Below are 16,961 nucleotides of genomic sequence, written 5' to 3'. Positions count from 1 at the left end.
AATTGCATGTGGTTCCTGGAACTCATTACCTGCTAGGAACGAAGGCGCACTGTATTCTCAATGCCAGGAAAAAAAGAAAACACATAGAGCATGACCAACTTAATTATCACAACCATGTCTCTGTTCACGCATGGTACCATTGTTTAGCAGGACAGCCATTCACTTGAAGCCAGGTTTGAAGCAACCATGTAGCTCGTATATTAAAAAAAAGAACAAATATGATATGATAATTACAAGTGGCAAGCCTTTCACAGTGATTGGGAGAGCCATCCACAAGACGGGGATGGCAGTAAATGGGCTGTAACTCTAAATGACACCGGTATTCTCCTTTAATGTGTGTGACTGGCATTGAAATGAGCCGCTGTGGGAACAGTAGTTGCTTGTGAACAGAGTAAGGAGGAGGAGAAATGTTGGCTTGTATTATGCAAATGAGAAACAACACTGTCAAACCGATCACATTCAATCAAGATGATCGCTATTGACAAACGCAAGCACGCATACGTGCATAAGGAGGAGGTGCAGTCAATTTATAAAATGATATTGAGGCATTCCAAGGACGGGAAGGGAGGTGAGAGTAGAGCCAGGCTGTTAGCACTATTCAAATCCTTGTTGTTAGCCCCGCTTGATTTGAACAGTTCATCGATACAGTCTCTGCCCGCCTGTTAGCCGGCTGTAGCGCTGGCCTCTACAACCTGTTACTCACAGTATCCAGGCTACACAGAGCAGGACAGTTATTTATGGACCAGGGAGCAGAGATAAATCGATGCTCCCTCTATTCTTTCCCAAATCCATTTGCATTCCTTCAGTGAGGTGTTGAGTTACTTCACACGCTGCAGAAAAGAGTTGCTTCATGCTTTGTTACTCTGTGCTGGCTTATGAAATTCAGACAAGATAGTAAACACAAAGGTGGAGAGATTGTGGGTGGGGTGTGGAGGGTCAAATGAAAGACCAATATGCTGTTGGCTGGCAAGATGTTAAATAGGGTAAATAGATTACTTCTCTGCATAGCTACGAATAATGCAGCTGAAGGTTTGAAAAGAAAATGTGTCTGAGAATAACGACATTTTGTACACAGCTGACAAACAGCCCGTACTTTATGACACTAACACCTGATATAGGGCACGGCAATCAATTTTCTTTAACTGTTTTTTTCTAAGAAATGGCAATGTCTGAAAGAAATTTCACAATTGCCTATAAAAACATTTTGACAATGCAATGCTTGAAATCACAGTGATCTAGGAACAGCATTACTGCTGAATGCAAAACCACCATTCCTCCTTTTATAAAGTTAGCCATTCAGTTGCAGTCCACACCTGAGTCATTTCTAAAGATGCTGTGGTCTTCATAAATTATTTGCTAGTGGAGGATGGAACATTCCAAACTTTATGTCATCATACTGATTTTTAAAGGGGTCATATTATGAAGAACAAGTTCTCCTGGTCTTTACATATACACACATACAGTGGAGGAAATAAGTATTTGATCCCCTGCTGATTTTGGCAGTTGTCATACTAAGAAATAAATTAACAGTCTTGGATTTTTATGCCAGCTTTATTTTAACAGTTATGAAAAGAATATTTAAAAGAAATATTGAGAAAATTACATGAAATGAAAAATAAAAATTAATTTGCATCTCATTGAGGAAAAATAAGTATTTGATCCCCTAGCAAAAAATTATCTAATACTTGGTGGCAAAACCCTTGTTGGCAAGACGTTTCTTGTAGCTTCCCCCACTGTACATAAAGTGGAAAACATATATACATACATATACAGTGCGACCTCAGTCTTTGCGGGTAACGCGTTCCAGTAACCACACGCGATTGAGGAATCTGCGATCAAGATCGCAATGTATTTATCTTATTATTTACTGTCTTTTAAACATTTATGAACCCTCCCCATACTGATATTAAACCACCTTCTATCTGTACTACCTTTTCCCACACTCTTATTGATTGTTTAAAGCACTTTTGTGTCTCACAAAAGTCCGAGACTGATGGAACAGAGCGCACTTCCGGATGCCGTCACCCAATAGAATGCGCATACGGTATCACGTGACTGCCTTCTAAAAATCCGCAATGAGGTGGAGTCGCAAGCATTGATGCGAGAATGCGCGAGGGCTCACTGTATGTATCTCCCCACCTATATATTTGAATAAGCTCACCATGCATGGAGGTTTTCACCCCAAGTCCAGCACCCTGAGGCTGTACACTAAGAGTACAATTCAAGTCCAGTGTAGTTAGACATCTGACAGTTATGTGAAATTGATTTAAAAAAAGATCATAATCTGGGACCTTGAACAGATGGCTATGCTAGTTAATTTGTTTTTTTAATATGCAAATCAAATTTTGGCAATTGTAACCCAGACCTTGGCTCCATTGTCTCTGTAGAAAAAGCCCCAGCTAAAGAAGCCATGACAATATAAGAGAAGCATACACTATTAACCGGCTGTTGATTTCCCTCATGGGTACAACAGGAAATGTCATATCACAGCCTGACCCACTGCTGTACTTCCACATGGACAGTGAAAATGATTTCCATTCTGTCACCAACAGTGACAGAATGCAGGAGGAGGTGGGGAGAAAAGTGATGAAACCAAAGAACAGGTTGGACGAGGCTTGCTGTGAAACAGGCGAGCTCAGGACAGAGTGAGACAGAAAATAGGATGCTTGTCTAAATATTTTCACACATTTTGAATCTGCATCCCCCTCATTCTTTCTAAACAATAAGGCCTAGATGAACTAAGAGAAGCAAAATGGAAGGACGTGTGACGAGAAGAGAGAGCGAGGGGGGGTACTGGCTCCCTCTTTAATTCCACCAAAAGCTGTTCCAACAAAGAGTCCTTCGTACGGGAGCCGCCACAGAGCGGCAGCCATCCAGTCCGGCTGAAAACAGGGTCACACAACAAAGGAATGAAAGAGAGCGCGAGATAATAAAACTGAGGGAAGAACAATGGGGAATAACAGTAGGGGGAAAAGAAAGGCTGGAAAAGGTATGAGAGGCTCTGGCCAAGTTTTCTTTGCTGTTGATAAAACCCACATTGATCACATGTGGAATAGAGACAGCTTGTGTGGGCATTTCTATGTAATCGGTACAGGCAGTTGGGACGAAGTGAGAACTGAAAACAGAAACATTCGTCCGACCATCCTTGGACTGGCTCCATTGTGATTCATGGCCCCATTCCTGCTTCTTAATCTCCGTAATCCCTCTTCCACTGACACCTGTTTGCTGAGGAATCACTAAGGTGTTAGCCATGATACGGTGCGTTTCTGCAAATGTGATCTAGAATTTGCTTAGCAACCTCTTTCTTCAGAAGTGGAATGAAAAAGAGAAAGAACTGCTGACCAACTGGTGCTTGCTGGCTGTTGGCAGTCAGATTGAAGAACAGAAACCTGCTTCCTGGATTCTCTGGATGCAATATTGATGGCACTATTTACAACAAACTCCTTCCCATAATTGCCGGCCTCTTTTTACGATATCACACACAAATACACACACATACATACAACATGATTGCACAATAAAAGGATGTGAGATCACATCAATCATCAACAGCTGGTTCCTAGTCGGTGAAAGTAAACCAACCATTTTCTGCATCTTTCACTACTGCAGTGGGAGTTTTTGAAAGATTTACATCAAAACTGTCATCATTGCACAAATGCTAGCAAACAACATTATGCAAGGCCGTGCAATACAAGGTTAGCAGTCCTTCAGCCCACAACGAATCATGGGAAATCATTAACATTTTAATCCTTGATCAATAAGAAAGACCCAGAGGAGAAAATTAAAGAGAGACAAACATTAATGCAGACAAACATCACAGTCCATGTGACGCAACATCATGTGCAAGTTTGCTAACTGGTAAATGCACAGTGATCAAGGGGAAAAACTCTCCCCCGCAGCAGCAGGACTCGGTTTTATGCTCTTCTGGGTGAGAACCAGCAGCACGCATGGCAGCCGCAACAATGACAAAGCAGCCCAAAACAGTGACAGCCTGCAGCATAACTACACAGTTTGCATTGGCGCGAGTCATTAATAATCAGTCAATAAGCATCAACAGCTTCCCCTCTGGGGGTGGGGATTATCAAGCCATGCCTCAGCAGAAGGAGTCCAGTGTTAAACTACAGGTCAGGATCCCTTGCTTGGACCCTCACATGACAGCAGCTTGTTAGGTTAATATGGCGACTCCCAAATTAAGAGGCTCATTATGTCATGATTTCATTAGATAAGCATCAGCACATCCAGCACAGATAGCATATTGTTGCTGTTTTTTATTATCTCATTTCAATTTTGCATTGGTACCACACACACACACACACACACACACACACACACACACACACACACACACACACACACACACACACACACACACACACACACAAACACACATACACATACACACACACACACTAACACACATTCATACACTTGACATTTAGTCAATCTGCCATCAGCTGCTCTGAGCTGAGAACTCAGACTGCCTTTTTTTTTACAGATGCTGCCAACTCTAAATCATTTCCAACCCCGGGGTCAGTAAACTATGCAGGGTTTAAACAGTATTTATGCAAAGAAAGGAAAGTCTGCTCGTTAAACTGAGACACTTACTAGTGTTTTTCTTCAAACTGCCCTTTACCTACAAAATAACGGGAAATGTTCAGCCTCAAAGCTTGTTCTAACAATTAATCAACTGAAATATCCTGCAAAGAGAAAAATTCAAATAATTGTGCTTCTGGCCCAAAGGACACAACTGGTTCTAGAGGACTAGCGAAGAACTTGAATGCAGAACTGTGCCGGAGCTCCATGTGAATAGCTAAACAAGAAAAAGCAACATGACCCGATGCAGAGTCATTAATAAGAGCTCTCGATGATCACGCAGGGCCGCTCTGAGCGGGATAATCATCGGCCGCCTGCTCTCCGAGTGATAAGCTAATCAGCCCTTGGTCTCCACTGAGCTGTCGAGGGGACTCATCATTGATATTTCAGCAGAGGGAAAGCTCAGGAAGAGAGAGAACACCTGAAGTGATAAATTATCATCGCTGTGGAATGACATCCTCTCAACTCCTTTTTTACCAAAGGTTACTGTTGGCTTTCACTGCTGCCGCTGACCCTTTCTTTCATCTTCCCTAACTTTTATGTTTGTTTTTTTTTTTTACACACAGATCATCCAACAGCAGGAATGTTCTCCACTTGACCTTTTTTGGGGTGCAAGACCACCTCTGCTTTTGCATTCACCATCAGTCTGTTCTGACATCCGGCGGGTTTGTTGTTGCTCATTCAACCTAATTCCTAACCTGTGGAGGACGCAGCCATTACAATCTGACAGATTTTTAACAAAACAAGCCTGATGTGTCACAGCCCCAGCTGAGTATCTGTCATCCTCATGTCGACCCACGTTTCACGGTAGTTCCAGGGTTCTCCAGTGCCGTCCTCATTATTTTTTGCCATTACACGAGAGATTTCCTGTTCTTCAGGCTTAAAATGCTCCAATTATGCATGGAGAGACATAATGTCACTACAAAACACATTCTGATCTGTGTTAAATCTTCCTCCTGCCTGCCTGCCTCTTCACACTGTCACCTGTTACGCAACTGATGCTAAAGCTAAAACATTGCTCTCGGGCTCTGTGGCTCATGGCCTTGAAATAACTTGCATTCCCATTTGCTCTGTTCTTGAGGGCATATCTGTTGGGCGTGTCAGAACACAAGACGACTGCTCTCCCAACTCCATAATAACCCCTCTCTTTTTCCCTTAGCAACAATTTAGGGCCGGTTCTGACCGATGATAACAGTTCCATGCAGGTGAAAACAACCGGCTGACAGATTCTTCTGACTGACAGGGTTGACTGATTCTCAAGCCAATCATTGTCCTCACTTATGTTTGGCTGTTGAAGACTTCAGAGCTGATCTAAGCCGAGGAATTTGTTCCTATTGGGAGTTACAGCATGTCTAAGTGTCTGAACAGAGCTTGTTTTTGAGGTTATCACAGCTCCTGGTTATGTTTTCTCTTTATCAAATTGTTGTTAATGGTTTAAAAAAATTGTCATTATTCTGCATTAATGAGCTACTTTTGAAATTTCTGATTATTTCATGACTTCCAACAGTACAGAGTTCAATGATATTTCATGTTTGCACCATTTGGTACCTCTGCTCAAAGAAGCAAGCAGGTTCTTTTAGCTCATCACAGAACAGCAGAGTCAGTGGATATGAAGATTTGAGGATGTAAAATACTGTATTAATATGGAACCTTTGTGATCGGTCTGAGTACAGAGTGCTTCTCAACACAAGTCAGTACAGTGATGCCTCATCAGGAGCGACAATCATCCAAACAGTGGAACAACTGAGAGTAAACAAGGACTTAGTCTTGGGCTCAAGGACACTTCAACACTTCTTCCTGCGGGGCTGTGGATGATCCCCAATCCTCCTGATCCACAGCAGCCAAATGTGTGCAACAGAAATCATGTCAGTATGTATTTTTCTTTTGTGTGTGTTTGTGTGTGTCTGTGTTTAATTATGTTCACTAATACTGCTTTCATGTTAATGCAGTATTATCTTTGCTCTTGTCTTAATATACTATCAGCACATTCCTCTAATAAATGGCTTTAAAAGGTTGCTTCAACATGTGTTATTGCTGATGACTTGGTCAAAAAAATGAAAACATCAAATTATCCGCAATTTCTTTTACCTTCGAGTGGCAGTGTTATTTTCTACAAATTCAATAATTTTATTCAAAATCTGTTCCACAAAGTCCGAGAATGATTTTTTCACAATTTTATTATAGCAATTAATTTTTTTCAGGGCTCTTTACAGTCATTATTTGGACTGCCACCTGAGGAGCGGGACCAAAGCCCACCTCGCTCCTTCCAGTCACCACCCTGTTGCTCTGCTGATGCGGTCCACTTTGTGCCATCGTTTCGAAGGCTGCTAATCAGACCTGTGATTGCGCTCCAAATCTCTATTCACTTTCCAACAGGTAAACACGGATTACAGCTCAGTTCGTGTTGGAAGGGTTTGCAGAGCTCAAAGGGGATTAGGTTTCCTGAACAGTCACCTGCCGATTGAAGCTGCGGGGAATTAGGACAAAACCACAAACGTGCGTAACACGGCGAAGAGAAACTCCGCACGCATAGATCTGCCTTCTGATTTCGATAATAAAACTTTTACGACAGGTGTCATAGTCCAACAAAAGAATAATCGTGACATAGCGAAACTCCCAGGGGTCGTGAGGGCCACCGCTGGAAGTGGACAAGTACACGCAGGTCGGGTCGTTTTCGTCTTACCTTGAGCTGCGAGGAGGATCATTCCCGCCACCAGCCAGCAGCTTCCCATTGGAGAGACCGCCAGACAGCGTGCTGTGTAATCTCTCGCCATTCTTATAATCAGGAGACAAGGTGGACGTAAATATCCACAACAACGCTGCGTGGGGCAACCGACCTCCAAATTATTCCTTCTCCTGCCGACGATGCAACTTCGGCTTCAGGTCAGATCGCCTGTGTTGAGAACAGCCAAGTTGTCTCAGTGCGTCTGACCTAATCTACAAGCTGGACCGCGTTTAGTTTTCTCTGCTCTCCTTTCTATCAGTCATTACACGAGTGGATCCCCTCCCTGTGTGGGTGGGCCGCGGAGAGCGCAGGTAGCCCGCGAGTGGACGCGTGATATTGTGTCTTGGCCGCCGCAAGAGGAGCGAAATAGAAACCAAGTGCGGTGGACGGAGTGTGTGAGAGGGGAGTCGCTGGAGCTCCGTGTGTGTGATGCGGAGAGCTGAGCGGGGAATATCAGAGTGATGTCAGCAGAGCGTCACCAAGAGGGCTTCAGCCGTAATACTGAGCCTTCAGCTCCAGCAGCACAGAAGCACACACCCGCATACCTGCGATCACACTCCGGGTGTGTGTGTGTGTGTGTGTGTGTGTGTGTGTGTGTGTGTGTGTGTGTGTGTGTGTGTGTGTGTGTGTGTGTGTGTGTGTTTACAGACGTGTCAACAGCGAAGAGGTTTAAGAGAAGACAGTTCCATTTATTTTTTATGTCTGCACCTTTTGTTATGAACTACTTGTGACTTTATTCTTATAACTTCAAAAAATTAGAACATTTACAAGTGGGACAATGAGTGTGTGTCCTCTTAAAAAGGAAGCATTCATTGAACTCTGAGGCGTGAGTTTTGGTCCAGATGCAGATTTAGCATCCTTCTCTTCAACATTTCATTATCTAATTAATGTAATAACAGCCCGATCAAAATTGAACAACACCTGAACACCTCTAGATGTGCTCAAATGGATCGAGGTCTAGTAATCAGATTATAATCCAGATCTGTCAGATGATATGTTTGTCTGGAGGGGTGCTGTGGTCCATTAGAAATTAAAATGTGTAAGTGATCAATCAGCTCTGTTAAATAATTACTAAAGGCTTCTGTTTTGGCATGACTTGGAATATATTCGCCGGTTGTTCCAGTTTCAGTGCCAAATGTGGTGTGTTTGTTACAACGATGTATTTATATCACATGATATGGTATATCAAATTTTGTTTTAATGGATCAATTCAGAATTTTTTTATTTATATATATATATATGTGTGTATATATATATATATATATATATATATATATATATATATATATATATATATATATATATATATATATATATATATATATATATATATATATATATATATATATATATATATATATATATATATATCCGGTTTGCTAGCCAGCTGCTGTTTGTCGGCCTGGAAGCTGAAGTCCCACAGGATCTTAGCCTTGTCATTCTCAACCACCTTCGGTGGTATGTCCCATTGGGATTTGGGTACTTCTAGTCCATACTGGGTACAGATGTTCCTATACACTATCACAGCTACTTGGTTGTGCCTTTCCATGTATGCTGACCTGGCGAGCATCTTACACCCTGCTACCACATGCTGGACTGACTCTGGGGCTTCTTTACATAGCCTGCACCTTGGGTCAGATCTACTGTGGTAGATATTGGCCTCTATTGCTCTTGTACTTAGGGCCTGTTCTTGTGCTGCCATGATCAGTGCCTCTGTGCTGTCTGTCAGTCCAGCTTTATTCAGCCATTGGTAGGTCTTCTTGATATCAGCCACTTCCTCTATCTGACGGTGATACATGCCGTGTAGGGGCTTGTCCCTCCTTGTTGTCTCCTCCTCCTCCTCTTCCTCCTCAGGTTTCTGCTGTCTAAGGCATTCACTGAGCAGTTCATCTGTTGGGGCCATCTTACTGATGTACTCTTGGATTTTTGATGTCTCATCCTGGACAGTGGCCCTGATGCTCACTAGTCCTCGGCCTCCCTCTTTCCGCTTAGTGTACAGCCTCAGGATGCTGGACTTGGGGTGAAACCCTCCATGCATGGTGAGGAGTTTTCTCGTCTTGATATCTGTGGCTTCTATCTCCTCCTTTGGCCAGCTTATGATCCCAGCGGGGTATCTGATGACCGGCAGTGCATACACGTTGATGGCTCGGACCTTGTTCTTGCCATTCAGCTGACTTCTCAGGACTTGCCTTACTCTCTGGAGACACTTGGCTGTGGATGACTTCCTTGCGGCCTCCTCATGGTTGCCATTAGCCTGTGGGATTCCAAGGTATTTGTAGCTGTCCTTGATGTCTTCTATCCTGCCCCCTGGTAGGTCAACCCCTTCAGTTCTGATCATCTTGCCTCTTCTTCTTACCATCAGGCCACATTTGTCTAATCCATATGACATCCCTATGTCGTCGCTGTAGATCCTGGTGATGTGGATCAGTGAGTCAATTTCTCGCTCATTCCTGGCATACAGCTTGATGTCATCCATGTAGAGGAGATGGCTGATTGTTGTCCCACTTCGGAATCGGAATCCGTAGCCACTCTCTGTGATGATGTGACTGAGGGGGTTCAGGCCTATGCAGAACAGCAGTGGTGATAGTGCATCCCCTTGGTATATGGCGCACTTGATGTTAACTTGGGTAATTGGCTTGGAGTTAGTCTCCAGGGTTGTCTTCCACTTCCCCATTGAGTTCTTGATGAAGGCTCTTAGTGTCCTGTTGATCTTATACAGTTCCAGACATTCCAGTATCCACTTATGTGGCATTGAGTCGTAGGCTTTCTGGTAGTCAATCCAGGTAGTTCACAAGTTGGTCTGCCTATTCTTACAGTCTCTGTGCACTGCTCTGTCCACCAGTAGCTGGTGCTTGGCTCCCCTGGTGTTACTACCAACTCCATTCTGTGCCCCGCTCATATATTGATCCATGTGCCTACTCATCTTAGCTGCCATGATGCCTAACAGGAGTTTCCATGTTGTACTGAGACAGTTTATTGGCCGGTAGTTGGATGGGGTAGATTCCTTCTGCGGGTCTTTCATGATCAGGACTGTCCTGCCTTCAGTCAACCATTCTTGGTGCGTCCCATCCCTTAGCAGCTGGTTCATCTGTGCTGCTAGACGCTCATGGAGTGCTGTCAGTTTCTTTAGCCAGTATGTATGGATCATATCCGGGCCCGGTGCTGACCAACTCTTCATCTTTGACACTCTTTCTTGGATGTCTGCCATTGAGATGGTTACTGGTTCTTGTTCTGGGAGGCAGCTGTGGTCAGTCCTCAGGTCCAATAGCCACTGGGCATAGGTGTTGTGTGATGTTTCTCTTTCCCATATGCCCTTCCAGTATTTCTCCACCTCAGCTTATGGTGGGTCTGGCCGGATGCTATTTACCTGCCACTGAGAGTACACCTTTGCTGGTTGAGTGGAGAAGGTCTTGTTTATTCTCCTGGCCTCAATCTCCTTGGTGTATCTCTTCAGTCGGGTAGCCAGAGCCCTTAGTCTCTGTTTGGCAGTTTCGAGGGCTTCAGGTATGGAGAGCTTTCTGTATTTCCTGGGTACCCCTTTATTCACTATATATATATATATTTATATTTATATATAATGATGCAGTTAATAATTCAAAAGTAGCTCATTGACTGCCATTTATAAAAAATTGTATTTGGAAGGTGATCAGTTCAGGTGAAGTATAAAATAGTATAGATTCATTTAGTAAAGTAAATTAGGACCAAATAAATAGTTCTTTTCAGCTTTGTGTTGTACAGTTACATCCAACACTATACAACAATTAAATACTGCATTCATCAGCCGAGATAACAACAGATGTCATTTACTTCACTCTAGTTTTCTGTTTGTATATCCTTCCACCTCTCATCTACAATTGTGATACCTAACAATAAAATATTCAGTCACATTCACGAATACAACTTGAGAAAAGTCTTTGTCATCACAAGTCAGCGAAATGCAATTTCAGCATAAATTTCATAATTTATCAAAATAATGGATTTTTGTCAGTCAACAAAGTGATTACCGTATTTTCCGCACTATAAGGCGCACCTAAAAGCCTAAAATTTTCTCATAAACCCGTAGCACGCCTTATAATCCGGTGCATCTTATATATGGATTAATATTCATATTAAAATTGGTTAAAAACATGATCGCTCAAAAAAAACCGGCAGTCTGACGGCAGTCATGCCGCACTCCGCCACCAGAGGAGCCCCCTAACAACGGTAGTCAAGGGGCGTCACCGAAGGCCCGGCTCTGACTGAGCTGCTCTCAGACGGTAGAACAGACTGTAGGAGCACCGGTGATTACGTAGCAAAACACAAGGAACTTTCAACAATTCTATTAATAAAGTTTGACTGACTGACTGACTGATCTCAGTATTTCCTAACTATTTGGCATCGGAAATAACCCACTTTAAACTTAATTGGTCTTGAAAATGCCATTGTGCTGTCACCTGGAATCTAGTGACGGTCCATTCTACTAGTCTGTGGGAACACACGGAGAAACTGGCATAAAGGTGAATGAAAGACCCTCAAAGCTGAACTTCCAGCCTTTTCTGAAATTTCAAGAGCAGAGTCACTGCTAGACAAAGGTGCCAACGGGTGTGCTACATTGATTTACAAATGTAGTTGATAGCTCTGGGCGGGCGGCAGAGGGGCACATTCAGGCTTGTGTATTCTGTCTGCAGCGACGTGCTGTGAGATTCACGGCGGTGAGAGACCGACATTAAAGTCAGTTCTAGGAGTAAAAAAGCGTCAAATTTGCCAGTAAATTAGCAGACTTACATTAAAAACTAGTTAAAAAGTTGTTTAGGACACACAGCAGCAAATAGCTGCACCACACCTTCGATTGGACTACCGATCGATCGAAACAATATTTAATTAATAAACGAAGACGAATGTCGGAGCTTAAATATCTGCTTTGAACTTCAGATCAGGAAATAATCCGCTCTGTTCGCACTGACTGCACTCGTAATGAATTTAACCAGTTTTTAATGTCAGGTTTTTTAATATGCGGGTTGACTTCTTTCTAAGATGGCAAAGTGATCAAGTGATCAGGTTTCCTTGATGAGGCTCAGAATAGTTTATTGACATAACAATAGGGGCCATTCAAAGGTAGTCAGGAAGTCATGAATTCAGTCATGACTGCCTGAGCAGCGCGGCTCTATCTAGTGGATGGATTGCGCAACTACAGCCGCTGCAGTTTATCAAATAAATTTTATTTTTTATTGTGTGCGCCTTATAATCCGATGCACCTTATATATGGAATAAATTATAAAACAAACAACTTATTGGGGGTGCGCCTTATAGTGCGGAAAATACTATAATCAAGACATCAGCGCTATAAATAGACTTAGAAGGCTGCTCCTCATGATTAGTGCGTCCCTGTTCGGGTGTACAGGGACACTGATCATACAACGTCTCATCGGGCTACACTGGCACACAACATAAGTGACTCACACTGTCTAAGAAGAGGGTTTTTTTAAAGACACTTTGCTTATGGGAGAAACAAATGGAGAGGGATAGGAAGTCGATGAGAGAAACCCCCAGAGTGGTGGGGAACAGACAATCAGCTCCTGAAAGCAGGCCAGATGATGTTCCATTAGCAGGTAACTGTTTCAGTAAGTAATTGTTAAAAACACAAACACATCCTGGCAGTAATCTGCTAAAATACGTCAATTCAAACAAAACTGTAACACAAAATGTGATAACTGGCCTCTAATCCCTATAGATTGGTAACTTGGTTAATTGTGAACCTGCGGAAAGAGCATCACACAGAAGCATAAGAAGAGAAATAACCCAGATTCATTTTAATTAAGATTTCTCTGAATAGAATTAAGTGTGTTTACTATTTGTAAAAGGAATACACTAGCTCATTGGACCTATACCTTCACCACACTTCTGCTAAGCGTGGCCCCAGCCTTCCACAATGTTTCATGGATTTTGAACAGTTCCTCATCCAAATAATCTTCAGTCCATCCCTTCACATGGATCTGCACAATGTTTAAAATGTTTTCCTTCCAAAAACACATCATACATGAGGTAATTGCATTGTTTTTTTAAAGGCTTAAATTGAGTAAATTATATAAACACTAAATTCTGACAATACTGGCACCACTGTCACTGTCTGAAGCAAGAATCACCAGGAGTTAAATATCCCCAATTACTGTGACTGGTTAATATATATGTAAATGTTTGATTGAGCTTTTCTGTTCAGAAGAACGTAGACTAAAGAAAAAACACAACTTTATCCCTTCATCATCTGAATACGGAAAACAATCTATTTGAATGCTGCTCTTCTCAGGCAGAAAGTTTTCTACATTTAGTTTCTGATCACATTCATGTGAAATTCTTGTTTGTGTGGGGCTTACGTTACTTTATAGAGTCTGAGCAGAAGTCATGCATTCGTTTAATTTTTTATCAGTCTTGTGTCGTTAGAGGGCGGCACGGTGTCAAGGGATCGAACACGACTGGCAAGGGGAACCCAAAAGCACGGCAGAGTAGCGGGCAGTCTTAGAACAGATTTAATATTTTAGGCAGAGGTCAGGTACTGGGTAATCAGTCCAACATCCAAACAACAGACAAACAGGCAAAAACCAGTCCAAAAAGTCCAAAAACCAGACGAGGTCGTACACAGGAAGGCAATCCAAAATCAGGCAGACAAATCCAAGGAGGGGTCGACGAAAGGCAGGGTCCGGGAACAGACTGGGTCAGAAACAAGAATTGGAACAACAGGCAGAAATCAAAGGCTGGAAAGTCAGGGCGAACACTAAACAATCTGGCAGAGAGCAGAAGGCTGAGCTGGCATTTGTAGTGTGGGGACAGATTGGGGAGTGGTTGCAGGTGTTTGGAGAAACAGCAGGGAATTAACTGATTGAAGATGAGACAGGATCTGGAATGATATGATATGTTAACAGAAAGAAAACAAATAGAAACTATTAGACCCGAGATGTGACACACGGTGGCGCAGTGGTTAGCGCTGTCGCCTCACAACACGGCGTGTCCAGGTTCAAGTCCTGCTCTGTGCGTAGTTCATATGCTCTCCCTGTGTCCGCGTGGGTTCTCTCCGGGTTCTCCGGCTTCCTCCCACCTCCAAAAGCATGCGCTTCGGGTTGATTGGCCGTACCAAATTGCCCGTAGGAGTTATTGTGTGTGTGCGTGTTTGTATGTCTTTGTATGTGGCTCCGCGGTGCACTGGCGTCGTGCCCCGAGTGTCCCCTGCCTCACGCCGTATGCCAGCTGGGATAGGTTCCAGCTCCCCGTGACCCGCTAAGGCGGATACAGCGGCGGTACATGAAAATGTATGTATGTATGTGTCGTTAGATAGAAATGGTATATAATACCAGCTATAGAATGAAATATGACTGTACTTAACCAGATGGGCTGAACAATCAGAAAGTCTTTTATTCAACCTTTAGATGTAAATCTGTTCAAGTCATTGCTCTTATTGTGTTTTTATTCTCTGTAATTTCATGATAAATGATAAAACTAAACATTAAAAACACAAAAAATGGAGTCAGGATTTTAAGCATCATTCTCTCTACATCCTGACACTCTGATATGATAATGTATTTCATATACTACATCAAACCAGCATACAAAATACTTGCAGAAAATTACACGTATAAATTCAGGTTTGCAGCACACAAGAACAAGCCTTTAGGGCAGGGGGGTTAGAGTCTCTCTAGATGGATGCTGTCATTTACTTTGTTGTCCCCTTCAGAAAAACCGTAATGCTGAGAGGTTTAAAAACAGAACTGTTTCAAATATGGATGAGTTCAAACAGGCCCCAGTATGCCGTATACAGAGAGGACATTCTTTCGTCTGTTTTGGACGATAAGAGCATCTTTAAAGTTGACTGCAGAGGAATATAAGTTACTGCCGGAATGAGGATGAGCAAATCACATCAGCTCATTGCAAAGGCAAGACTCCATTAACTGTGTTACTCTTAGGCTCTTTAGAAGAAGTGTTAGAATAAACACTGTTAAGGGAACTATTTCCTCCATCCGCTCAAGACCCACGTGTCCACTAAAAGTTGATGATTCGAGTCATTTGTTGAGAAAACCCTCAGCTGAATCACATTCACTCAGTTGAATGGCTTTTTTTTTATTCATTGTCATTCCAGTACAGTTTAGACATCATGTGATTATCAAAAGTGTAATTGTGTGTTTCTGGTCCACGTATTGCCCCTTGAATGCCGGCCCTCACCACATCTTTCATTCGTTCATGAACGACTTTGGAGGCCAATTTATAGACTGTAAAGCGTTTGGGTTTTCAAACGGGTCATATCAGTCTACACTCTTCCCAGTCTGCTGTTTCTGTCTGAACTTGAAGCAGACATTAGCAAATATTTAGAAAGAAAAAGTCATTGGATGAGGTGAAACATTGAATTTTCTTTGTACTGGTTTTAGTTTTATATCAAAACTATTTTTCAAATGATTCCATTCTGTTTTATATAAATTTCACACAGCGTCCTAACATTATTGGAATCAGGGTTTTACACACAAACCTGGAAAGCAGCGTGGCAGGAAGGGAACTTGACAATCTAAGTCTCGGCATGACCTCAAGACACAAGAGTGATGAAAAAGGACAAAGGTTATTGAGACTGTTCAGTGAGAGTCCTGAGTGTTGGCTGCTCAGACTCTCTGCACAGGTGATCAATTTCAATGATGTTGTCTACACCACGTTAAAACAGACTGCAGAACAACCTCCTCTGGCATCTGCTGAGACTTAACTCTATGATCGATTTTATATTTCAACAATAAGCAGGTAGCTTTTTTTACTTTCTCCATGGTGCCTTCTGATGTTTTCATATCACAGGTGACAAAAGAAGCTAAACATTCGCAGCTAAACACTCAGAAGTTCAGCGGATCCATGAACCAAAAAATACAGAACAGGAACCACAGAATCTGACAGGTCTGATAAAAGTCTGAGTCAAGTAGAGGGTTTTTAGATTAAACATCGCTGCCCTTTATGTCATCACCAGATATATAGGTTGGTGAAACTTATATTGCTTTTGAGTGACACAATCTGCCGTCAATGAAGAATCATCCTCCAGAGGAGCCGGGGTCAGCTCATCTTCTGGCGGACTTCAAAACAGTGTTATGGGACCAAGGACAGATATTAAGCAGCTGACACACCAGGCAGCCAAAACCTTTCCTCATGAGATGCCTTCAGAGGCTGCTGTACGTGACACTCTACCTGATACAGAGATGCTCCAGAGAACCAAAATGGAAAGTGTTCACACAACGGTCAAGAACTGTTTAACAGCTCTGGGCAGGACATGTGCTTTTTCTACACCGAGATGAAATGCAGCTCACACTGGAGGAAAAAGAAAGCAGTAGGAGTAAAAGTCGTGGCATCAGCCGGACTCTTTGCAAGACAGTGCAGGTCTAAAGAAACAGAAACTAGTGGACCTGCAGTGGAAAAGCACAGAAAGCACCTCTATGATCAGCACCAACACATTACATCACAACAGAAAGATTGATGCAGGGATATCTCGAAATAGCCGTCACCAACAGTGTCTGAAGTCATGGCCGTCTTCACCTGAGAGGAAGGAACATCATTGACGTACATATTAGCGTCATCTCTTGACACAACATTGGTTATCCGATGGAACAGGTGGTCCTGGAAGAGAGAGCACAAATATTTTATTAGATCCTGC

The 16,961-nt window shown here is 42.7% G+C and overlaps 1 protein-coding gene across 5 annotated transcripts in view; it reads right to left on the bottom strand.

The window, feature by feature from the left end:
* The window catches only part of pvrl2l (PVR cell adhesion molecule related 2 like), a 296,522-nt gene extending 288,794 nt beyond the window's left edge, over positions 1-7,728 (bottom strand). For all 5 annotated transcript variants that reach the window (XM_068332346.1, XM_068332344.1, XM_068332342.1 and 2 more), the window contains exon 1: positions 7,277-7,728. In XM_068332346.1, coding sequence (XP_068188447.1) covers positions 7,277-7,367 — 91 coding nt within the window. In that variant the 5' untranslated portion in view covers positions 7,368-7,728. The remainder of the gene's footprint in view (positions 1-7,276) is intronic.
* Between the last annotated feature and the right edge of the window lie 9,233 nt (positions 7,729-16,961).

The sequence above is a fragment of the Antennarius striatus genome, chromosome 14 (assembly GCF_040054535.1).
Source record: "Antennarius striatus isolate MH-2024 chromosome 14, ASM4005453v1, whole genome shotgun sequence".
Taxonomy (NCBI): domain Eukaryota; kingdom Metazoa; phylum Chordata; class Actinopteri; order Lophiiformes; family Antennariidae; genus Antennarius; species Antennarius striatus.
The sequence above is the reverse complement of the archived record's forward strand: the minus strand, read 5'-3'. Positions and strand labels throughout refer to the sequence as shown.